Source organism: Anabrus simplex, chromosome 2 (genome assembly GCF_040414725.1).
Source record: "Anabrus simplex isolate iqAnaSimp1 chromosome 2, ASM4041472v1, whole genome shotgun sequence".
In the NCBI taxonomy this organism is placed as follows: Eukaryota; Metazoa; Arthropoda; class Insecta; order Orthoptera; family Tettigoniidae; genus Anabrus; species Anabrus simplex.
In genome coordinates this window covers 1,117,761,712-1,117,788,961 of record NC_090266.1, presented here as the reverse complement: position 1 = coordinate 1,117,788,961, position 27,250 = coordinate 1,117,761,712, and the positions used below count along the sequence as shown (strand labels likewise).

General features: G+C 40.7%; 1 protein-coding gene across 1 annotated transcript in view; it reads left to right on the top strand.

The window, feature by feature from the left end:
- Positions 1 to 27,250, top strand: part of IA-2 (tyrosine phosphatase IA-2) — a 965,150-nt gene that overhangs the window by 311,348 nt on the left and 626,552 nt on the right. The window contains exon 3 of the mRNA XM_067142075.2: positions 11,466 to 11,526. Within this exon, the coding sequence (XP_066998176.2) occupies positions 11,466 to 11,526 (61 nt within the window). The remainder of the gene's footprint in view (positions 1 to 11,465; positions 11,527 to 27,250) is intronic.

The window sequence follows — 27,250 nt, the reverse complement described above, 5'->3', positions numbered from 1 at the left end:
GGACATGACCAGAGCTTTTAAATACCTCCAGCAGATGTCTGCGAGTTACTTTATCAAAAGAATGGTAAAAATCCAGTGAAATGAGCTGTCTACGTTGACTTACCGTCAATGATTTACTTACAGTGTCCCGAATGTCACAGACGGTGTTAAGAAAACTGCTTCCTTGGACTGCAGCTGATAGATGTTTAGATGTTGCGTCGTCTTCAGAAGTGCTATGTCTACGTTTTAGACATCGGGTGAGAATCATATAATCAACATTTAAGAAACTTATGGGACGAAAGTCAGGTGTAGTCTTGGGATTTGGCTTTTTTGGAACGAGTACTATTAGATCTTCTTTCAACCGAGCTCGACTGCTGCAGTCGCTTATGTGCGGCCAGTAATCGGGAGATAGTGGGTTCGAACCCCACTGTCGGCAGCCCTGAAGATGGTTTTCCGTGGTTTCCCATTTTCACACCAGGGAAATGCTGGGGCTGTACCTTAATTAAGACCACGGCCGCTTCCTTCCCATTCCTAGGCCTTTCCTATCCCATCGTCGCCATAAGACATATCTGTGTCAGTGCGACGTAAAGCAAATAGCAAAAAAAAAAATCTTCTTTCATACGTTCAATATTCCTCCCGGTTCCAGAGTGTTGCTTATAGCGTCAATGAGTTCGTTCTTGATGACTGGACACATCACAGTATAGAATTCTTTTCCCAGTCCATCTATCCCGGGAGATCTATTCGACGCACTGTTTATGATAGCTTAGTACACTTCTCCTTGTGTTAACACCATACATAGTCTGTCCCCGTACTCGTCATCGTATGCCATAACAAATCGGCTTGGTGGTGCATAGGTGTGTTGGGTTCATCTCCGTACACGTTTTCAAAGGAGCGAACAATGGTTTCTCTAATTTGTGAGTGATCTTGATTCGTCCTTCCGTCAGAAGTGGTAAGATGATGAATACATTTTTGACGTCTTCTGCGACATGCTCGGATTAGATAATAAACTGAAGGAGTTTCCTCACTATTGCATTGATTGTTTTGGGTGCGTATTTTTCATTCTTCTTGGTAGTTGCGGTGCAATGACAGTAACCGGGCCCTTACTTGTTTTATTCTCTGATAAATCATTGGATTGGTACTGTCTTCTGTATATAGCTGGCGTAAATATTGATAATAAAATTCAGTTGTAAGTCTGCACATTCGATGGCGTTTGGAGCGGTACGCCTCCATGAATTTTATAACTCGGGGTTTCGCTTCGCATACAACAGCTACCAGTCCAATTAATCTTGATATCGCTTTATTTGTCGTCCTCATCGATGCCATTCTGTAGAAAATTATTCTTGTAACTCTGTATGCAGTAATATGGTTTGATTTAGTTTCCATGAGCCTCTTCCACGCACTGGGCCTAGAGCTGGTTGCCTTAACTTGCATATGCGTGCACAATGATTAGAAACTCCACAGAACCTACATCCACTTCGCGTACTTCTCCCTGAAAATTTTCTAACATATATTGTATCTAATCGGGAGGCTCCTGTGTTATTGAAATAAGTGTATCCTGACAATAGCGACCTTCACAGTTCCCGTACCTTTCCATTGTAGCCCTTGTATCAACTTTGGGCAACTTTGAAAGGACCCAGTGTGGTCTTCTGCTGACATGATGGCATTAAAATCACCGTACAGTATCATGTTGTCTTGGAACTGCTGAATAAGGGGTAGGATATTTATTGTAAATAAATTGTTTTTCAGATCTGGCCTGTGAACCTGAAGGTGGATAGACATTCACAATCAATAGATCTCTAAGACGTGTGCTGATCCCTTGCGCGTTCAAGAGAAAGGGTCACTGTACGAGATGCTATCGTGAATGAATGTGGCGGTATCTCGTTTATTCTCATTTACAGTCACACGAGTTTCGTAGCCAGGGATGTGCTGCAGATCGGTTGCTTCACCTTCCTGTAGTAGAGAAATATCAATGTCCCGGTCTCGGATGAGTTGTTTTAGTAGAAGTTGCTTGTTTACAGTTTGTATACAGTTTATGTTTAGGGCCATTATCGTTTAGGCTAATAACATTGCCATAAGTATAAAATTGGTTAGCGTATGTCCCATGTTCTGAATCGACCACCTGAACAGCCTGAGACACGTTTCCTTTTTTAATCTTGGGTCCTTGGAACTTGTGTTGGCTGCGTTGTCTTATGTAGTAATAGTAATAGTAGTAATAGTAATATGTTTTATTTATCCTGGCAAAGTTAGGGATGTACTCCCTTTCTTACACTTAACCAGTCTTAACCTAGAACACTTAATAATAACTACTGATGACAATAATATGATAATATGGACAATAGTAACAGTAATACCATTAACAAAAGTAACCACACTTAAAAAAAATCATATCATCTATATAATATAAATCGTACGTAAAGTGCAGAATATAATTATGAATAATGAGTACTAAGAGTATAATTATTAATAATGAGTACTAAGAATATAACTATGAATAATGAGTACTAAGAATATAATTATGAAAAATGAGTACTAAGAATATCATTATGAATAATGAGTACTATAACAACTACTTAAGAAAAAGTTTAGAAAATATATACATTTCTACAGTACACCGAAATATCGCCTTCAGTTGAGAGGTGAAGAGAAGGATTAGTAAGAAGTAGAAGAAGAGGAAGAAGAAGAATATCTGTGAAAGGAAGAGGGAAATGATGATGAAGAGGCGGTAGGAGTAGGTGTTTTCAGGTCATAATTTGATGATTCATGCATGTTTACCTAGTATTTCGACACAGGCATGTTTAAAAGCTAAGCTGCTGGACATGCTTCTGACGTCCACTGGTAAGAGATTCCATTGTCGGGCTGCGGTAACGGTGAATGATTTCGTGTAGATTGCTGTTCTGTGTACAGGAAGGGATAAACACATGGTGCTGCAGGATCGGGTATTTTTGTTATGGTCTGTGGAGAGGAGCTTCATTCGATCACGGAGATAGGCTGGTTGAGAACTTTTAAGAATAGTATGCAAGAAGCAAAGAGTATGAAGTGTGCGTCGTTCTTGCAGGCGAAGCCACCCGAGCCGCATATAAGACGGTGTGACATGGTCAGCGTAACGAAGTCCACAGATAAATCTTACACAGGCATTCTGAGCGCACTGTAATTTCCTTCCCCAGTCTACTCCTAGGTTGTTGTAAACTATGTCGCAATAATCAAAATGAGGTCTCACTTCAGAACTACTTGTTTGTAAGTGTATATGTTCGTTTTGAGGTTGTGATTCTTGTTCCTGGAACATGTTTGGCTGTGTGAGCGGCCTCAGTGCCTTAGAGCTTTGTTTACGTTACCCTAATCGCCGCCAACATCTTATTCAAACTTCGTATCCATTGGCAGGCGATTGCGTGAAGGAGGGCGGAAGTAAAGCCTCATGAGTCAGTAGCGCACACATTTCAGCATCGATTATTATCAATATTTGGGCCGGTATGTTTGGTGACTGTTTGCTTTAGGCCGCATGTGATTACTCCTCGCCTCAACGGCGAGGAATGCTACCGTTTCTTGGTAGAATCTTGCCTGGATTATTCGAAGATGTGCCTGTGGGTATTCGGCAGCGAGTGTGACTGTGTCGTAATGGCACTCCACCGCATTTCACTCGCCGCGCTCGCCAGATTTGACTCCCATGGACTTCTCTTGTTACGTGAAGATAGAAATAGAACAGGGGAATATTGAACATTTTTTAAAATGCTATTTGTTCGGGGTGTCTACCCATGTGGATCTCCTGCCCCTACTGGCACCATATTGTATGAACCTGCGTGTAATTGGAATGGCGGTAGTGTGGAATGTTGTGTGTGAGGAAAGGAATATGAAGGACGTTGCAAACACCCAGTCCCCAGGCCAGAGATATTAATCATTACAATTAAAGACCCCACACCAGGCCGGCAATCAAACCCGGGGCCACCGGGTGACAGGCGGGTGCGTTGCCCCCTACACAGCGGGGCCAGACATATTGAACATTCACTGTAATCGGACCATTGGGCATATTATTTTTCGTTCAGTATTTCATTCCTTTTACAATGTTGTGAATGTACGATCGTGTGGCGGCAGGGATGACGTTACTGACGAGAGGAGAAATAATCGGGTGCATTACAGCGTGTTCTTGTTCTGGGTGTGCAATTACGGCTGTTTATAAACAAACTGTGCAGACAAGGACAATTCTGCGCGAGTCGAACGGAGATACTTGTGCTTTTCCTCCCTTCCCTCAAGCACAGCAGCGGTATGCGCACCCGGAAGTAACAAAGTAAGCTCATTTTCTCGAGAAGAAAAGAATTCTTCGCCAATTCCGTAGCGCTGTCGTTCTTAATATAACACGAAGTAATCCCTGATTCTTTTGTCGGTATAATTTAGATACAGCCTGTATGACTTGTGCTGACTGAGAATGGAGGCTTGCGTGTCGGCCACGAGGCAACGATCTGTGTTATCTCCTATTTAAGAAAGCTTGACAACTTACAGTGGATAATAATATGATGGTGTTGATGACGATGATGGTGATGAGTTCGTGAAGTTGAACAGAACTAATGCTGTGGAAAAATAATCATGTTGGGATTTTATTTTTTATAACCATATAAGTTAGTGTGGGTGCCCATTTCTTTTGGATTTTGATTAGGTCGCGCTGTTTGAATATTACAGTCAGGCCGTCCGAACATGTTATCGCGAATATTTGCGTGGAATTGATGGACACGATTGAATTGTTACTTAAATGTTGCGGTGACTAGTTAATTGTAGCTCCCATTATATATTTTTGGTGCGTTCGATTTCGCCATACTTCATCACTGTAGGATACCTTGCACACTTTACTTCTCCGATGTGTTTCCTAGTAGGGCGTATTTCCGTTTATATAACGATTTATTTAAACAAGTACACCTTTGATATCAATCACAATGTAACGTAGGATTGTATGGGTTTAATGAGCGATATGATAGAGTTCTCAATTTCGACGCGGTCCGTTAGAAGATGCTGTTTCTGACAGTCATGACTTACTAATAATCGTATTTAAAAGCAAGAAGTCATTTTTCGGGATTCTTGGTGATAGGAATTTGTAGTTAGTCTCATGTTTGGGTGTCTTCTTATTTTCAGCTCATCGTTGAACAATTGCTAAATTCTGGAGATTGCCCACGGTTGATATATTTGATATGAAAGGCAACTTTATTTAAACAGTGATTGTATTTTTCTTGCATATAACCACATCAGGCGAGACCAGTGATAGAGCGTTAGGATGCCTAGAAATCAGGGATAAATCATTAAATGATAAAGATAAATCATTTGATCACGTTCTATAATAATTGTTGTATTAATTGGTGTTACGGTAACATATTACATTTTGCATGTTACAACGAGTTCATTCATGTAAGTTCATGTAAGTCAGACAACCTGTCACATTTGTCGACGAGTAAATTTTAGAGGCTGCTATAAAGTGAAATGTTCGTGTAATAAGTCACGATAAGCCATTAGGAAATTGAATTAAATGAACCAGCTAGTAAGTCTGATAATGACATTAATGATCCAAATCGCAATCTCTTGACAATGTAATAAGCCACTCATACAATTTCGTAACATGTGATATTACAGACAATTGAGTATTCTAACGCATAAAACAAAATACATTGTGTTATTCGAGAAGGCAAATAATAGAACTGATAATATGAGGGGGGATCAAATATAAATGGGATTTTATTTTTAATTGAAATTCATTTCTTGAAAAACACAAGGCAGTAACAATTTATTTTTCCACATATTTTCCTGCTTTGGAAGTGCATTTGTCGCAGCGTATGGGCAGCTTTTTGACGCCCTCATCGTAAAATGAACAGGGTCGTGTCACCAGCCAGTTGTGCACGAAGTCTTCCACACTCTCGTCATCTTCAAATCGTTGCCCTTCTAGAGCTTCTTTAAGCGGTCCGAACAAATGGAAATCGCAGGGCGATAAGTCCGGGCTGTAAGGAAGATGATCAAGTGTAGTCCAGTCCATTTCCTGTAGCTTGGAGACAGTTAGAACTGCAGTATGGGGCCGCGCATTGTCGAATCGGTTGGTCTCCTCTTTTGCGACGATATTCAACCCTCGCCTTGTTCAACAGCTCGCAGTAGTAAGCAGCATTGATTGTGCGTCGCTCATGCAAAAAGTCACTCAGCAAAATGCCTCGCCGATCGAAAAAAAAAAGTTTGCAAGAACCTTGTCACCTGACAGTCGATTGTTGGCTGTTACTGGTGCTGCCTCCCATTTCCTCCCCCCCCCCCCTCTTACACACAAGCGTCCTTGACAATGATTGATAACCGAACTGTGTCTTCAGTCTCTGGCAAATTTCCGCCGCTGTAACTCCTTCACGAGCAAGACATTTTATTTATAATTATGCGTTGGGCAGTGGAAAGGTGCACCTCTTCCTCCGATATCGTGAGTGTTACTGACGCAACGGCGGGAAACATCTAACAGCATGCTCTCCCCACTTCTAACGGTCCCGCTTGCGCATAGCAGAAGTGCGGGGCCAGTCCTAGCAACTGTTGATGTTCAGGAACAGAAATCCCGTTTATATTTGATCAATCTTCGTATTTTTATCAGAGCCTGTTCATGAACCCATCTGATAATTTTTTTTAACACCTGTTGTTGATTTTAATTTATGCTCTGATTTTTGTAATAAAGCCATTTCAACTTAATTCTTGTGGTTTGAGCATATTCTTTGTTTTCACAAGCATAAGCGTTCCTTGTGAATTTTTTCTTGCCCTTTCTTTACGCTCAGCAAACATATCGCTGCACCATCACTGATGATATCTCATGCGAGCTACTGACTAGTGCAGGCACAATATCTAAACACCAGGAGAAAAAATGGCTGATCTCATTTTAATGCTGATGGATCTACAGTATACTAGGCAGTCAGGAGTGCTGTGAGTTTTCTCTTACTTAAAAATGAAACATCTTTACGCTTTTATGAAAATCGTCTTTATAAATCAAAGTACAGTATTTAAAACGTTCAAATGTTGTTCAACAGATTTGGCGTTATGGAGTGACCTCACAATAAAGTAATTCCTCACGGTCGAAAACAAGTCTTGAGTCAGGGATAAGAACTCGTCAAGGATTCGTCAGGGTAACACAAATAAGTAAAACACGTAAAATGGTAATCCAGCTTTATTTAACAAATAAACTGAACAGAAATAAATTTGGCAAAGAACACCATAAACATACATGATCGTACATCGTGTTGGCGTTCAAATAAAATTAAGTAAGTTCTGATAAGTCCTTTCTCTGAATAACGACCACAAATATTATTTTGCAGCCAATGAATTTGTACTCATTTGTAACTCATTTATAATCTACAGAGCTCGATAGCTGCAGTCGCTTAATTGCGGCCAGTATCCAGTATTCGGGAGATAGTGGGTTCGAACCCCACTGTCGTCGCCAGTCCTGAAGATGGTTTTCCGTGGTTTCCCATTTTCTCACCAGGCAAATGCTGGGGCTGTTCCTAATTAAGGCCACGGCCGCTTCCTTCCCACTCCTAGCTCCTTTCTGTCCCATCGTCTTCACAAGACCTGCCTGTGTCGGAGCGACGTAAAGCAACTTGCAAAAAAAAATGCATTTATAATGTCTAATCGCATTTTCAGTGTTCTTAAATAATTATTAGGTTGATCACTTTGCTTGTAGGTTATAAATTAAGGAGTATTCTATAAATAAATTATCGTTCGATTCAAAGTAATACTAGCGACTCTCAAATATTAAATTGAGTTAATTTAAAGTCACGAAAATGTTTTTGCATTGTCTCTTAATCTTCCTTAGTCAAAATTCGTTAAGCTGATTTATTTATTTATTTATTTATTTATTTATTTATTTATTTATTTATTTATTTATTTATTTATTTATTTATTTATTTATTTATTTCACCTCATATTCTGCAGGCCTACGGTCTGAGCAGCGGTCGTTTGGTAGGCCATGGCCCTTCAGGGCTCTTGCGCAATGGGGTTTGGATTTGTAATTTGTTTATTTTCTGAACATTTTAAAAGTCGTCTGACTGAGACATAAATTCATCTTTAATTAATTCCACCTATTTGAAACAGTTTAAATTCCTTTCACTTGAAAATAATTATATTTTAATGATTAACAGGCTTGAATGTTTTTCCCACATTAATTAAAATGTTATATGTAAACAAAATTAAATCTTCTCGATTGAAATATAAATACTCACATTTTCTCTCAATAAACTCAAATTTACACAAAAGAATATCCTGCCCACTTTAGGAGGTACAATATTCCACGCTAGCAATACATATTGAGGCAAGATAGTCATTGCAGAAGACGACCACTTGCTGAGAAGTATACAGGCATTTTTTAAATATCAGCAGTGCCACGTGGTGGCTAACCTTCGCTCTCGCCAGAGCGGGCGGCTCCCTTTTCAAACCATGTGGGTAGAGAAATTACTCGCTCCCATTTGACTGTCACTAGGTATGTACCATACGTGGTGTGCGTACAATGGCTAGTTTCGATGAATTTGGGCGGTAAATGCATAAGGGTTTTTCAATTGAACCATAGCTCATCCGGGATTATATGCGACGGTGGATTGATTGACAACATATTTCCTTACTTTACGTGTGAACGCGCGATTAGGGGCGCACGGTTGTTAGTTTGCATTCGGGAGATGATGGGTCCGAACCCCATTGTCGGGAGCAATGGAGATGGTTTTCCTTGGTATTTACACCTGGCAAATGCTGGGGCTGTACCTTAATTAAGGCTACGGACGCTTCCTTCTCACTCCTAGCCCTTTTCTATTCCATCTTTGCCATAAGACCTGTCTGTTTCGCTGCGACATGAAGTAACTTAAAAAAAAAAAAAGCTACGTCCCTCGTCGCCATGAGACATATCTGTGTCGGTGCGACGTAAAACGAAGAGAAAAAAAAAAAAAGCTACGTGAGAGGAATGTGTCCTACCACACTGTTACACCTTATGTATGTACTGCACAACATAGTGATTACACTGATTTACAAGGGGTAGATCTGACATGATGTCTACTGTTTCTAGTGGAGATTTTCATGCTGATTTCAACTCTGAAAACCGTCTGCTTTATCACGTTAAGTTTTGAAGATGACGAAAAAGATTTTATTTTTCATGGAACAGCGTTGTTTTCATTGTTTTTCGTTATTTTTCACCCAAAGCCGAACATTTTCATTTTCTTCTTTTAATAATTGTCAGTGAGTTGCGTAAATTCAAGAAATCCGTTTTACTACGTGTGTGGCTCACAGCCACAAACAAATACTATACGTGCATTTGCACTAATCTCAGCGAAAGCCATTTTCATTGATTATCCATGTAGCATTCAATTCTCTTGTGAATCTTCTGTCTGTACTTGATACAATGTTAAACATATGTAAATAGTTCATGCCGTATATCTCAAGAACGGTGGGTGATAAAGACAAATGGTTTGCATTATTTTGAATCAGCATGCTTCAGTTGTCTTAGAACGCGTGTTAGATACCAAGAGACCCACCGGAAATCATTTCTTGTTGATCACTGTTTTAGTTTGAGAGAGTCTGCAGTATTAGTGTTGTTGAACATGGACTGGAGTGTAGGAACTTATGTGCTGGATAACATACTGATGATACTTTGAAAGAATCTACAGATCTACTTCCACCGTTCATATGCAGTATCTGTTCCAACGCTGGAGAACTTTCTCTATGCCCTCCTTGTTGAACCTGTCTTCCAAGCACGAGGAGCCGCTTAATCTTAAAGACGTCACTGTCCCACGGAGAGAGATCCTGGTGATCCATGAGACTCCAACAAGAGTAGCATCGAGGTGACGTACGTTAAGCAAACTTCGTGACATTTTTCTCGGTCAAAAAATCTTCTTTGCATAAGAACTGAATCAAGCCGCGTTGTATTAGTTTGGACGTAACTATTTAACACGTACATTACTTCAACATTTTGCTCTATTGACCAGACGCGTGTCTCAGACTGACAATGTTCTGAGCTGGTACTACAAACATTTCCTTAAGAAATTCCTTACGTACAACACACACCGCTCCCCTTTCCACCGCCTGCAGCTTAATTACCGCTCTGCAGCCAAGGAGTTACTCTTGTTCCACCCCTGGCCAGAACAACCTCATATTTAAATGGCTTTTACGCATGGTCTGCTTGTCTCTGGAATCTTCTACCACCTGAAGTAATACTGCTTCCTCTTTCTCACTTCCTCTATGCAGAAAAGAAAATGTATATGTAAACAGGAACCCGTATGTGATGTAATATAACTTGTATGAATTCGAATTTCAAGAATGATGTTTTGCAAGTACAGTTGAATGTGGGCGAATGTATATGCGTTCGGGTGTGAAAGTGGTTGTGAATGAGTGTGTATACAGGAGTATGAGAGAGGGTATGACTGGGTCTTCTTACTTTAATATGTATAGCATAAATCAAGGTAGTTATTATTATAAGAGAACAGTGTTTGGAGTGTAAATATGTAAATTTAAAATTGTCTGCACATATGTAAATATTTAGCAGAGTTTATATAAACATAGGTGAGGGGATGGAGGCACTTCCGTATATGTGCGGCTTGCCCTTTCTCCATCTATCACCACTATATTGTACACGTTCAATTTAAGGAAAATAATAATAATAATAATAATAATAATAATAATAATAATAATAATAATAATAATAATAATAATGTCCGCCTCTGTGGTGTAGTGGTTAGCATGATTAGCTGCCACCCCCGGAGGCCCGGGTTCGATTCCCGGCTCTGCCACGAAATTTGAAAAGTGGTACGAGGGCTGGAACGGGGTCCACTCAGCCTCGGGAGGTCAACTGAGTAGAGGTGGGTTCTATTCCTACCTCAGCCATCCTGGAAGTGCTTTTCCGTGGTTTCCCACTTCTCCTCCAGGCAAATGCCGGGATGGTACCTAACTTAAGGCCACGGCCGCTTCCTTCCCTCTTACTTGCCTATCCCTTCCAATCTTCCCATCCCTCCACAAGGCCCCTGTTCAGCATAGCAGGTGAGGCCGCCTGGGCGAGGTACTGGTCATTCTCCCCAGTTGTATCCCCCGACCAAGAGTCTGAAGCTCCAGGACACTGCCCTTGAGGCGGTAGAGGTGGGATCCCTCGCTAAGTCCGAGGGAAAAGCCGAACCTGGAGGGTAAACAGATGATGATGATGATGATGATGATAATAATAATAATAATAATAATAATAATAATAATAATAATAATAATAATAATAATCCATCAGTGCTGGAAGTCGTGGCCATCCAGTCAGTTATTTTTATTGTTGCCAACTCTGTTTATATTTTGACTGAGCGACGCTTCTACTTGTAATTCATGTGTGTCCTTCGTGTTGTCTTGCTAGAAGACATCATCTTCAGGTCGCTTATGTTAAATATCTGTTTCTACGATTGGGATCACGCCCATCCATATCCAGTTTAATAAAATGCTCACTGATCATTACCTTAACTGAGATTAAATGTAGCGATTGACTTTGATTTCAGACTACGCATTTGGACGCTGCCTTGCACTGCACGGGCCTATAGAAAAAGAAGCATTTTACCGGTAAGTTTAACATCTCTTAAAACTATCAGATTTTAAATATTCTCATAGAACAGGCTATCTACAGATTTTATATGCATTTTCATGAATAAACTTGAAGGTTACAAAACATTCGCTGCATTCATAGAGAGCGACCCACCAGCCTCTTAAAATAAAGTTACTGTATATGGACATAGGTGGCCCTTCCTCTCGGTGATTATTACAACACTATCTAGCAGGAATGGTTTATTTCTTGTTGATTATTGCCTAAAGCAACGTGCTGAAAACGAATTTTCTATTGTTTTTTTTTTTTTCAGATGTCGACACTTTTCGATATTTTAACGAATTATTTAATAATGTTAAGTTTACTGTTTTTCTGGCAATCGTAGTTGTTCAAGTGACTACCAGATTACCGACTTTATTCATGGGAATCTGAAACGCCTCAGTATATAGACTTCAGAAGCCAGCTATATATCGACATTTATCGATAGATTTTTCATAAAATATCTTGTAAAATGACAGTAACCAGAAGTTGTAAATTGCCAACAGTTACGCTTCATTATGTTTGCGGACATTATATTGGATATAAACAAGTGAAACAAAAGCTGAGTTCGACAGAAAGTTCTATGAGGCGTGCCTTGCTTCTTTCAGTTTAGGTTGACCTCGGACACTCCCGGCACTAAAAGCCATACGCCATTTCATTTCATTTCGGTTTAGGTAAGGTAAGGGTTATTCTGCCCGAAGGCAGGTCCGAACCTCCGCAGAGGTGTTCCTGAGCCAGAGTTTACGTGCGGTAGGGTGGCCAGTTCCTTTCCGCTCCTCCATTCCCTTACCCCCCACCAACAGCGCGTGGCAACCCATCCAACTCCTGACCACGCCCAATGTTGCTTAACTTCGGAGATCTCACAGGATCCGGTGTTTCAACACGGCTACGGCTGTTGGCTCCTTCGGTTTACATGGCCAAGAAAAATGTTACATGGGTTCCCCTCGTAACTTGTGGCAGCTGCCGGTCTACGTTCGATGCCTGGCTACGTGGAAGAAGAAAGTGTATGCCATTTGTAATGGCGAGCATCTGCAAATCATCACGACAACTGTTACTTTTGATTACATTATAAAATATTCCAGCCGAGCTCGATAGCTGCAGTCACTTAATTGCGGCCAGTATCCAGTATTCGAGAGGTAGTGGGTTTGAACCCCACATTCGGCAGCCCTGAAGATGGTTTTCCGTGGTTTCCCATTTTCACACCAGGAAAATGCTGGGGCTGTACCTTAATTAAGGCCACTGCCGTTTTATTCCCACTCCTAGCCCTTTCCTGTACCATCGTCGCCATAAAACCTGCCTGTGTCGGTGCGTTGTAAAACAAAATCCAAACCCCATGGCGCAACAGCCCCGAAGGGCCTTGGCCTAACAAGCGACTGCTGCTCAGCCCAAAGTCCTGCAGATTACGAGGTGTTGTGTGGTCAGCGCGACGAATCTTCATGGCCCTTATTCTTTGCTTTCTAGACCGGTGCGTTGTAAAACAAGTTCTAAAAGAATATTCCATATCCTAGAATCTATGTCTCCAGTTCAGTATAGAGAAGATCTGCCAATTCCATCACCGCCAAAACAGACTATAACTGAAGAAGAGATAAAGACAAATTCAAGTGACGACAGCAATTTCAGTCTTAGTGACGAGAGTATTTCTAAGGAACAACCGAAATTGGATGACCTTGTAAGAGAGTTGCAACTAACCAAGTCCTAGGCTGAATTCGCTTCATCCAGAATTGCGGAATATAATTTGCTGGATAACTTATCCAAGGGTAAAGCATGAGAATTTTGATAGTTTGTACCAAATATACGAAAATCGGTCTTTTTGTAGTAATGTTAAATCTCATTAAGATTCCTCATGAGCCAGACCAATTGGTTATTTTTATAGACAGCTCAAGTAGAAGTCTCAAAGCCGTCTTAATGCACAATGGGAACAAATTCCTTCCATTCCTGTAGTTCATTCTGTACAACTTAAACATCCTTACACGCTTATTAAGCTGATCTTAGAAAAAAATCAACAGTGGATGTTGCAAATGGTATGTTTGTGGTGATTTTAAGATGTTGAGATTCCTTCTTGGACTTCAAAGTGGCTACACCAAATATTCTTGCTTCCTCTGCCTGTTAGGTCGCTGGGCAGATGATCAGTATTGCACAAGCTGCATGCAGTGTAATAAAAGACCCACTTGTCCCCGTTGCCACCACTCCACATCAAACTTGCTCTTAGTAAACAATTCATCAAAGGTTTGGATACCTAGCAACAATGACGTTTTGAGTCACAACAGAAAATTGCTCCCGAAGTTATCTAAAGCAAAATTGGCGGGCGAAATGTTTACCGGGCCTCAGATTCGTTTGATGTTACAATCTGAAAACTTGTAGACTCAATGACACTTGGAGAACAAAACGCTTGGAATGCTTTTAGAATGGTAGTTCAATTATTTCTGGACAACAAAAGGAGTGAGAATTACACAGTTCAAAACAATTCGGGGAACATGTTTTTGAACGTATGCCATGCTCCACAAAACAGTACCTCACATCCAGGTACATTACTGACGAAACCTTTATTCATTACCGTTGAAGTATATAAAAGAATATCGATGGATTCGCGTTCATTTTCAGAACACAAACGTAATTGTCCAAATAGGGGCGAAAACAAAGTGATAACAGTCCTCCAAGGTGGATTTTTATAACAGTTGGAGAGCTTCAGTATGGTGCATGTCCTCCACGAGCATTTATCACAGCTTGGCACCTACGAGACATGCTCCGTATAAGTCGACGGTGGTCATGTTGCGGTATCAGGTCCCATTCTTCAATGAGAGCCTGTTCGAGGTCTTGGAGAATCTGTGGTGGAACAGGAGGCCCGCGAACAATTCTGTCAAGCCTATCCCACACATGCTCAATAGGAGTAAGGTCGGGACTCACTGCTGGCCATTCCATCTCTTGAATGTCCAGTTCTTGCAAGACAGTTCTGTTGGTGCGCGCTACATGAGCCCTGGCATTGTCGTGCATGAGTACGAATTCAGGGCCAACACCGTATGCAGCAACCAACACATGCTGTAGCAGTATCTGCTCGATGTAGCCCGCAGCGGTAAGATTACTACGGACGACGACAAGATCCGTACGGCCATCAGTACTAAATCCACCCCCAAACCCTCACAGAACCTTGTCCGAATTGGTTGCCTTCCTGGACAACATTTGGCATGTACTGCTCACCACGGCGTCTCCATACACGTTGACGTCCATCATGCTGTGTCAGGGGAAATCTGGACTCGCCTGTGAACAACATAGGTCTCCATTGGCGAAGTTGCCAGTTGACGTAGGTACGAGCAAACAGAAGGCGAGCTGCGCGATGTTGCTGCGTTAAACGGGGCACTCGAACAGGAGGTCTGGGTAGTAAGGACACGTCTCTTAACCTGTTCCTTACTGTCTGGTCAGACACTGTGACTCCAGTGACCCTCCTGAGGTCTTGTAGCAGTTTTCTGGCAGTTGCTGAACGACGCCGCAACGCACAGATGGTCAGATATCGGTCATCCTCTGGGGCTTTCATGCGTCCATGACCTTGTCCAACCCTTCTTGTAAACTGGCTTGTCTCATTGTAGCGATTCCACAAGCGTTGAATAACTGACGGAGAGACATTGAGATCTACAGCAACACGACCAATAGTCCATCCTTCCTGGATCAAAGTGACGGCTCTTGCAAATTGAACCTCGTTAAGATGTCTCATGGAATGTGCTGGTTTACGTACAACGTGCTCAAGTGACCGCAGTGGTCTGTGTACCTCACAAAGACACACGGACGCACCGCTGTTCACTTTGTTTTGAGGGGTCACCTGACAGTTTAATGCATGGCTACGCCTACATATGGAGTATAACTTCGATTGACATGCCCTGTGTAGCTAAGATCTCAAGGTATGCTGTACGACCATTGGAGCCCCATCCAAAAAATTAACGTTCACATACCAGAAGTTATAAAGTTCCCCTAATTTTTTTTGAACTGTGTATATACAACTGATAGATAATTTGCTACATAATTACTATGTGCTTATATGTAGAAGGTCAGAGAAAATGCACTATTTGTTTCCTCATATTGATTTATTTGGACCAAATTTATGAACTGTAAGCGAGGAACACGATGAACGCTTTCACCAGGACACTCACCGTATGAGAAGGAAGTATCACGAACGTAGGGACTGTGCACGGATGGGAGATTTACGTGCCTAGGGGTGAAAAGGACTTACGTGGAAAAGCCGTTTTGATCTACGGTTTTGAATGACACCATTGTTTAATGAAAATTCAGTTTCCAAATTCCTCAATATTTACTTTAAACCCATCCAGCAGTCTGTTAACATTTTTATTTACCATTTTCTACCGACCAAATTAAGTTAATTTTTAAAAACTCCCTTATGCCTATCTTATCAGCCATATGGTACTGCCTAATAGTTCTACTTTTACAACCTTTCTATAGCATTTATTCTAAACTAACACGTAAACAGCTTCGTGATCACTAGTACCATCTATTACTTCGGTTTCTCTATAGAGATCATCTGGTTTTACCAGCACCACGTCCAGAATATTCGTTCCTCTCGTTAGTTCCATCACTTTCTGTTTCAGCTGTCCTTCCCAGATTAACAAATTCGCCATTAGTTGGTCATGCTTCCTGTCGTTTACCTTATCTTCCCAATTTACATTTGTTAAATTGAGATCAGGAGCCTCCATGTGCTCTACGTATGTATAAATGTGGCAGCGCACCGGCCCTCACAGCTGGGTTCCGTGGTTCAAATCCCAGTCACTCCATGTGAGATTTGTGCTGGACAAAGCGGAAGCGGGACAGGTTTTTCTCCGGGTACTCCGGTTTTCCCTCTCATCTTTCTTTCCAGCAACACTCTCCACTATCATTTCATTCCATCTGTCATTCATTAATCATTGCCCCAGAGGAGTGCGACAGACTTCGGCAGCTGGTACAATTCCCATCCTCACCGCTAGATGGGGCTTCATTCATTCCATTCCTGACCCGGTCGCATGACTGGAAAAATGTTGTGGATTTTCATTTTCATTTTCAAATTGAGATCACCAGCTACAATCACGTTCCTTTCCGTGTCGTTTCCCTCATTGCTGATTATCTTAGCAAAGAATCCCCCTTCAGCGTCAGTACCACCTTTTTCTAGGTTTTTACATGTAGAAATTCATATTTCTCATCTTTAACTTTTTATTAGCTTACAAAGTCTTCTTTGATTAGAGTGAATACCCCCTCCTAACTTTCCTACCCTGTCTCTACGATAAACACTACAGTTTTGTGAGAAAATTTCCGCATCCGTAATATCATTTTTCATCCATGATTCTAATCCTGTTGCAATATCTTGTGAATATATATCTCTTAAATTCCTTAATTCTAATCCGTTTCTTACAATACTTCTACAATTCAACAATAATATTTTTATGTCATTCCGGATACCGGTACCATTATCGCCCCTCCGTAGTCCATCCCGTTTCCCTGAATATACCTCCCTATAACCATTGTAAACAAACTTCGTAACTTATACGTACCACTGCGGTTCAAGTGAAGGCCGTATGAGCGTAGATCCACACCTCCTACCTACTCAGTAAGATCCAGAAATCTCACTCGCAGTTTCTGACATACCCACACTATAGTCTCATTTACATCCCCCATCACCTTTATGTCAGAGTCCTACACAGTATTCCACTGATAACAATCTTCGCTTCCTTGAACTTCACCCGTGCTGCGTCAACCAGATCCTAAATTGCCTTACATTGCTGGTACCGACTTGAAATCCTTACCACCTTCTCTCCTACTTTCCTCAACATCTGTGTTAACCTAATTTGCGGATAACACTCAACCCTGGTCCCTTTTCCTCCACACACATTCCTGACAATAAAGTCCTTTATGACCAGAGCCTCGATCCCACCGACTTCATTTGATCCCTCCCCGCCTGGTCTCCCATATATATCCTGACGGATGCAGAACCTACTTTCTCCACTGTCTTCCTGTGATGACCCTGTTCCAACTCTCTTTTCTTATCCTCTACTCCACATATCCCTTCCCTACATTTTCCTTTCCTCCTACTTCTGCGCTCCTCTGTAACAGTTCCCTGTTCCTCATCTTCTCTCTGCTGTCCTACATGGAGTGATTCATACCGATCTCTCTCCGACACATTTCCTGAATTCTGCTTCTGAATATAGCCCTTAGCCCTCAATATCCTTCCCCCTAAAACATTAGGCCACCTGTCTTCTGGAAACTTCCCCCTTTCCTTCCCATCCTTCATGAACACACTACCGTATCCCTGACCTTTTTAGAGGGAGACCTACCTTCTTTTTGTGTCCTCCGAGAGGATCCTAATTATCTCCCTCAAACTGTCCAACATTTCCCTCATATTCCTTAATGCCTGGTCACACCACAATTCCTACACCTGCATTCCTTAAGGTTCGTTTTCACGGGGCTAGTTTTCTTGCCGCAAGTCAAGGTTACCAGGCAAGTCGATATTTACATGGGACTAATAAAAGCCGGACGTACTTGCCGGCTAGTTCAACCCACACATCATTCTCTATTGTCTACATTCACCCAGATCGAGGAAAATACAAGAATATTGCTGTTGTTTCGATGGAAATGTGTGGCATTGATGAAGCTATTGATGCTGCTGTAGTAGTCTTCAGTGAAAAAAAAGAAGTGGTGTCGATAACGACGGCCATGTAGACATTGGATTGCTCACAGAGAATCTCATGGTGCATCAAACTGTGTGCTTCGTGAATTATCAATGAAAACCCGCATGAATATAGAAGGCATCTTAGACAGGATGTAGATAGATTTGGGGAGTTGCTTCACATGGTTTGAACATTGATTACTAAACAGGATACAATTATGAAATGTGCAAATCCAGCAAGAACCAGGCCTGACGTTACCCTTCGATATCTTGCCAGTGGAGATACTTTCCCCTCTCTTGCATTATTGTTTTGAATACCACCACACACAATTTGAAGATTTTTACCAGAAACTCTGTAATCATTAAATTCATCAGGAAAGCGTCAGGTCTCCCTTGAAACATATCAGTTTGGGAAGATAAATATAATTTACACCAGCTCCACTTCTTGCAGACTTCTCTATCTTGAGTAACTCTTGGTGATAAACATTCTTTAATACTTTGAATTTTTTACGTCTCTTTATTATCAACGCAAATGCTCTCTTTCGCTAATGCACTCAGTAATTTAATCATAACAGAATCCCGTTTATTTTTATTGCAATAATCAGAATGTCGTATGTTCCAGAGGCACTCATAATGCTCATAGATATCAAGAAGTCTTACCATTTCATCACAATTCTACCTGGATGACATCTTGGTTCTGTCTTCGCTAGCCAGTAACTGAGTAACTTTGTGTTTGCACGCGGCAAATACTGTAGGTGCTTGCAAGCCTGTGACACGTGATCGGTAAGTGGACTGTAAAGAACCCGGGAGTTCAACTCCGCTTGCCACCAGCCCACTGAGCTGTAATCTAAGTGGCGAGTGTGTTTACATAAGGTATGTTCACAAGCCCCTAGAACCTGCAACTCGTAAACTACCCCCGTGAAAACGCCCCTTCAGCCTTTCCTTTACTTTTCTTTAATGAGTAATGAAAAATCACTTACGCTGCGCAAAAATCAAAGGAAAGAATTAATACCTGGGATATTACACAAGGACCATACGACAATAAAGTAATTAACGTACTAACTACACTACAATACTACTTAGGCTTGTTATATTTTTATCATATAACGCCCTAACAGAAACGAAAACTGCCGTTAATTGTTGAATATCGAAAGGAAAATATGAGTAAGGAATGCAAGCAAGATAATACCGTATCTAATAAAATAGCTACATACAGTTCTAAAATGCACTTAAGAGTATCTTAATTTCAACACGATAATGGAAATAATAGAAATGTGCTAAAAACTACAACAGGTTAACTGAAACAATGGAAATTATAAAGAACTAAATAATAATACAAGATATATATTTTGAAATAAAATAACTACACTACAATTCCAACTCCGCTTAGATGTATCCTAATTACAATAGGTTAAATGAAACTACAGAAATGTAGTTAAAACTAGATATGTATTAGAAAGATTATTTCTTCAAGCTAATAGAAATTACAAGTATGGTTCCCTTAAATGCTGAATGATCGAAGGTGCAAAGTACAAAGAACGCTGGAGACTTGCAACTACAAATAATCGAAATACAGTAATAAGCTGATTATTATTTTTGGTTTTTCGACTATCGTATACTCTATGTTCTCGTGCAATATTTGGATAGGAATGGCAGCAAATAATCGCCAACGATCCAAAGACTGTTTACTACTTCCCCAGTGAATTACCATACATTGTCTTGACCTTATTTCTTTTAACAATATGTACAGGCGTATCGTATTATTTAATTAAAGAAATGATTACTTTCGTCATAGTTTGAACGGCTCTTGAATATCTATACGAAATACCGTGTATATTGCCTGCACAATTCTAAAGGCTGAGAAAGTTACAAATATTCTACATATGTATAAATGAATATTAATATTATTTCTTACTAGCTGTTTACCGCGACTTCATAATTTGATAAAAATTAATCGTTCCTTGGTGCTGCGCTAAAACATTATACCTGAAAATCCCAAAAGTATAAAAACTCACTGAAAATTGAGTTTCATTTACCCCAGAAACTCACAAAAACCCACGTTTGTAGTATTGCCTGTTGGGGTTAAGATGACCAAACTACTGGTAGAGCTAACTCTGGAACAAGCGACATAAAACTGTACATGGGGGAAAACAGACCTCTCTCATGTCGAGAAAAAAGAATACTTCTTTATATTTAAAGGAGATTCCAAATACCTGTTTCCTCGTCTGTAACAACTTCAGGTTCCCAGAAATAAATATCCCCTCAAACAACCTTGGTGGAATTTCCGAAAACAAAAACGTGTTTCTTTGTTATTAAAGAAGATTCCGAATAACAATTTTCAAGTCTGTATCATCTTCAGTTTTTGAAATATAACGATTCCCATAACAATAATTAAACTTCTTCTTCACATCTTTCCACTGCACCCTTTTAAGTGGACTTTCCGAAAACAAAAATATATTTTTCTTTATATTTAAATAGAATTCCAAATACCAATTTTCACGTCTGTAACATCTTCATTTTTTGAGTTGTAAGTATCCTCATGAAAAGAATTCAGCTCCTTTTTAACTTATTTTCATCCCCCCCCCTTAAGTTGATTTTATGTAAACAAAAAAGAAGTATTTATTTATTTTTAAAGGATATTCAAAATACCAATATTCATGTCTGCGACATGTTAAGTTTTTGAGATATAGTGTAGATTTAAAAAAAATTACCCACTTTTCAATTACATCCTTTTAAGTGAATTTTCGAAATCCAAAAAATACGTGTTTCCTTGTTTTACAACGAAATTTCAAATATGAATTTCCATGCCTGTAACATGTTCAGTTTTTGAGATATCATAAAAATACTTCCACCGCTTTTTCGGTCCCTTTCACTCCCACCCCCCAACGAAAAACAAAAATATGCATTTCTTTATGTTTAAAGGAGGTTCAAATAACAATTTTCATATCTGTAACTTATTTAATTTTTGAGATATAGGTATCCAAATTAAAGGATTCAACCCCTCTTTCAGCTTTTTCACCCCCTCTCATAAGTGGAGTTTCCTAAAAGGACGTGTTTTTTAAGTTTTAAATGAGATTCAAAGTACCAATTTTACGTCCGTAACATGTTGAGTTTAGAAATATACTCATTTTCAAAATTCACCCCATTTTGCACTTCCTTTCACGCCCCGGTAAGTGAATTTTCCAAAACAATAAAATATGTGTTTCTTTATTTATAAAGGAGATTCCAAATACCAATTTTTACTTTTTTAAACTGTTAAGTTTTTGAGATATACGTATACTCATTTGAATCACCCCACTCTTCACGCCCTTAGCGATGGGATATTCAAAATTCCTTCCTTAGTGAGCACCTACGCTGTAATATAAATGTATCCCCGAAATTTCATTTCTTTATGTCCAGTAGATTTGACTCAGCGACGATGAATCAGTCAGTCAGTCAGTCAGTCAGTCAGTCAGTCAGTCAGTCAGTCAGGACATGTTATTATATATATATATATATATATATATATATAGAGAGAGAGAGAGAGAGAGAGAGAGAGAGAGAGATAGGGGGGATTTCCCCCAGCCTAAGATCGAAACAATGTAAACCTAGCCCACTTAACCTAGAACACGCCATCTACGAACACCAACTAAACTAATTTATATAAAATGTAAATAAATATCACTAATCTTAATTTTCACCAAGAAGCACTAAATACAGTGTGATCTATTTCATTTTGATCTATTTTATTCTTATTTATGTCCGGATCCACGGCTAAATGATTAGCGTGCTGGCCTTTGGACACAGGGGTCCCGGGTTCGATTCCCGGCAGGGTCGGGAATTTTAACCATCATTGGTTAACTTCGCTGGCACGGGGACTGGGTGTATGTGTCGCCTTCATCATCATTTCATCCTCATCACGACGCGCAGGTCGCCTACGGGGTCCTCATTAAAAGACCTGCACCTGGAGAGCCGAACATGCCCTCGGACACTCCCGCTATTAAAAGCCATGCGCCATTTCCATTTCATTCTGATTTATTTTATTTTGATCTATTGATTTACCTTCCTTCATTGAGCCTAATACGAATTCGAACTGTGGTTTCCCATTTTCACACCAGGCAAATGCTGGGGTTGTACCTTAATTAAGGCCACGGCCGCTTCCCTCCCAGTCCTAGCCCTTTCCTGTCCCATCGTCGCCGTAAGACCTATCTGTGTCGGTGCGACGTAAAGCCAAGAGCGAATTCGAACTCTTATGTACCATCCTTTGAATTACTGTAATTCAGCTTTATGTTCACTTAAAGCATTCATTAATTTCGAGATATCCTTCACCAGAAATTTCTAACCATCGATGAAATGAAACTTCTCATGGCAGAACATCTGACCAACAAATAAATCGTAAATCACAAGAAATATCATTGAATAATTCTAAATATCATTCATACCAGCACATACACTCGTAAGGTACGCGTATATTATATTTACTTTTAACACGTGATCGGTTTCTTATTTTAAAATTAAATTTATGTTGAATTTCGAAATTGATATAACCTTAACTTCATAATTACTCCTCTAAAGTGACTGATTAGTGATTCACGTTTATAAAATCACTTCCACTGGCATTGGAGGAGTTCCTAATGTGTTCACAGCATGTGATATATTTTCGATGATTCTCCTCTATCTACCGTCTCGCATAAATACGTACTATCTCATATTTACAAAATATTCCGAAAAGGGATTTATTCAGGATTGAGTGTACTTTACTGTAATTATTATACATAAATAATAGCACCTGTTGCTTCCCTGCAACCTATACATGCTCAATTCATGTCGTCATATTTCACACTGCGACGCGAATTTCATAATCACCACCATTATATGTGGACAAAGAATCCTCACGCTTTCTAGCAATAGATTTACAATCTCTTGAGCACCTTTCGCAATCGAAGAGAAATCTATCTAATAGCCATTTCAACACTCAGTCAGCCTTTATAACACTTTTAACTCCGTGTCAATCATTATTATTTCTTAATTATTGAACTGTTTAACCCTTAATTCAAGAAAAATTGTGTATGAATGACCATCTAACACTTAAGAAGCAGAACGATTCAGAGAAGTATGAACAATCACATCGGCAACATTTTAAATTACAATCACGATGTTGTACGGCATTTATCTGGAATTTTAACGAAGTGGTTAATTACTTTTACATTTGATCATTATTGATTTAAACTAACGTTAACCCAAATAACTAGAAAATTATATCATTCACATTCACATTCAAAAGATAGGTCTACTCCTCGCAAAATACCCATTTAACAAACACCCATAATAGACTGAAGGCGGAAAGATGCTCAAATGTTCACAAATCTAATAGAAATACTATGTCAATGAGGGGATTCATATTACACTCTACTGAAATTTGAAATTAAAAAGATACAATAGTACTTAATTTAGCTGCGATGAATCTGGATTTCTGCTGGGCTGTAAATCAGCTCATGTTAGGTCTCCCTTAAAGATTGGGAGACTCATAGTAGTTTATTGAGTGTTCATCCTGGCGATGACGTTCCCCGATGTGTATACCGTGATGTCTTCCATTGTTCCATTTCTCTGGGTTTTGATGGGAAGATGATCCTGATAGCTCACGAATACCTGTGTTCCATTATTACTCCAGATTCTGAAACTAAAATTACAATTAGTATACGATGAAAACTGATATCCTTGAGTGTTCGTGTCGAGATAGGATACTTAATTCGTCTGTCACTAATCCCACTTAAGTCTCAATTTAATCGAATAGCGTTTAGTTCTCGTCGAAAAAATGAAGAAGGCAGTTTCCCTTAGAAATTAATAATTTATAATGGTAGTTCTTTCATGACGAAAAAGTTCATCTTATTTCGAGAAACTTTATAGAGTTCATTTCACGAAGTCTGCTGTTTTAACATACTGACATAAATAATTCTTGTATAACAGAATGTTATCGCCGAACATTGGCGAAATAAGCCATGGGATTGAAATAGTTAGCTCGCTTGCGGTAGAACAGTCTAATGTAATACACAGCTTGACAAACTCGAGTCTAAGGCGAGTAATGCAATCGTGTAACCGAGAAAAGATACAAGAGCAAAGAGAGAGTATGTAACTGAATCACACGATCCTTTATTCCCTCGTATTCCCAAGGGTGGGATAAATCACTGTCCAATGATAATATTTCTTCATGGACTGTCACATCTTTCATAGATTCTACCCTTGGGTAACCGATTCCTCAAGAACACATTGGGCGGACTTGACCCTGGTACGTGCCACAGGGCTGGTGATTCACGTGAGTTGTCTCGGCCAATAGAGAATATTACGGTATCAGATCGCTTACAATCAACACTGGAAACACGTCAAGCTGGAATTTCAAGGTAACAGCAATCCCTTCTCAGACACAGCTGACTGACTTGACCCAGTATCACGCATATTATCGCCGCCATGGCAATACAACAACTATACGTAATATTACCGTAGTAATACCCAAATATACAGGTACAATATATACTGTTACCGATGGAACTTTCTACGGATGGAAACTGTTTGGTAACTGCAGCACATACGGAGGAATATTATTGCTTCAGTAAGATGCATGACTAATTGATCTATATCACTTAAAGTCTGACTGCGACTAGGCGTCTCTAAGAGATATTAAAGTTTCCCCCCCTAAAATATGGCCAGTTATGAACCGACGTTGTGGAGAAGTGAGCTGGGAGCTAGAAGAGAATATAAATATTAATGGACTATGATCTGATTACAATTCATGACGGGCCTGTATTTGTACACGAAGAGGAAGGTGCGTCTTATGTGCTATATCAGCGAGTTTGTAGGGGTTAAAACAATAAGAAGTCGATTTTGAATTAGTTAAGTTCCATGACGTCTGAGAGACCCATCTCATTTCAGTTGATAGGTAAGGGTTATTCTGCCCGAAGGCAGGTCCGAACCTCCGCAGAGATGTTCCTGAGCCGGAGTTTACGTGCGGTAGGGTGGCCAGTTCCTTTCCGCTCCTCCATTCCCTTACCCCCACCAACAGCGCGTGGCAACCCATCCTATTCCTGACCACGCCCAATGTTGCTTAACTTCGGAGATATCACGGGATCCGGTGTTTCAACTCGGCTACGGCCGTTGGCATTTCAGTTGATGGCTCTGCAATAAAGATCTTTTAATTGCACAGTAGTTTTGCTTCCGCCGAATAATCTGATGAAGGTTATAGAGTTGTGTCTTCAGCATGGTTGTTTACGAAGTCGACACTCTCGTTATGTAGGTGAATTCTTATATATTATGTATATGACAGCATCAGGACGTGACCTAAAGAAAATGCTGCGTTTAATCACTGCTCAGAGTTGTGGTAGAGGAAATGAGTCACGTGCGTTCAGCGAGTAAGAACTCTCTCCGGCGGTTAGCACATGGACATATGCGGTAACACGTCACGTGCGTTCAGCGAGTAAGAATTCTCTCTGGCGGTTAGCACATGGACATATGCGGTAACACGTTACGTGCGTTCAGCAAGTAAGAATTCTCTCTGGCGGTTAGCACATGGACATATGCGGTAACACGTCACGTGCGTTCAGCAAGTAAGAATTCTCTCTGGCGGTTAGCACATGGACATATGCGGTAAGATGTCACGTGCGTTCAGCGAGTAAGAATTCTCTCTGGCGGTTAGCACATGGACATATGCGGTAAGATGTCACGTGCGTTCAGCGAGTAAGAATTCTCTCTGGCGGTTAGCACATGGACATATGCGGTAACACGTCACGTGCGTTCAGCGAGTAAGAATTCTCTCTGGCGGTTAGCACATGGACATATGTGGTAACACGTCATGTGCGTTCAGCGAGTAAGAATTCTCTCTGGCGGTTAGCACATGGACATATGCGGTAACACGTCACGTGCGTTCAGCGAATAAGAATTATCTCTGGCGGTTAGCACATGGACATATGCGGTAACACGTCACATGCGTTCAGCGAGTAAGAACTCTCTCTGGCGGTTAGCACATGGACATATGCGGTAACACGTCACGTGCGTTCAGCGAGTAAGAATTCTCTCTGGCGGTTAGCGAGTAAGAACTCTCTCTGGCGGTTAGCACATGGACATATGCGGTAACACGTCACGTGCGTTCAGCGAGTAAGAATTCTCTCTGGCGGTTAGCACATGGACATATGCGGTAAGATGTCACGTGCGTTCAGCGAGTAAGAATTCTCTCTGGCGGTTAGCACATGGACATATGCGGTAACACGTCACGTGCGTTCAGCGAGTAAGAATTCTCTCTGGCGGTTAGCACATGGACATATGTGGTAACACGTCACGTGCGTTCAGCGAGTCAGAATTCTCTCTGGCGGTTAGCACATGGACATATGTGGTAACACGTCACGTGCGTTCAGCGAGTAAGAATTCTCTCTGGCGGTTAGCACATGGACATATGTGGTAACACGTCACGTCCGTTCAGCGAGTAAGAACTCTCTCTGGCGGTTAGCACATGGACATATGCGGTAACACGTCACGTGCGTTCAGCGAATAAGAATTCTCTCTGGCGGTTAGCATATGGACATATGCGGTAAGATATCACGTGCGTTCAGCGAGTAAGAATTCTCTCTGGCGGTTAGCACATGGACATATGCGGTAAGATGTCACGTGCGTTCAGCGAGTAAGAATTCTCTCTGGAGGTTAGCATATGGACATATGCGGTAAGATATCACGTGCGTTCAGCGAGTAAGAACTCTCTCTGGCGGTTAGCACATGGACATATGCGGTAAGGTATCACGTGCGTTCAGCGAATAAGAACTCTCTCTGGCGGTTAGCACATGGACATATGCGGTAAGATGTCACGTGCGTTCAGCGAGTAAGAATTCTCTCTGGCGGTTAGCACATGGACATATGCGGTAACACGTCACGTGCGTTCAGCGAGTAAGAATTCTCTCTGGCGGTTAGCACATGGACATATGTGGTAACACGTCACGTGCGTTCAGCGAGTAAGAATTCTCTCTGGCGGTTAGCACATGGATATATGTGGTAACACGTCACGTGCGTTCAGCGAGTAAGAATTCTCTCTGGCGGTTAGCACATGGACA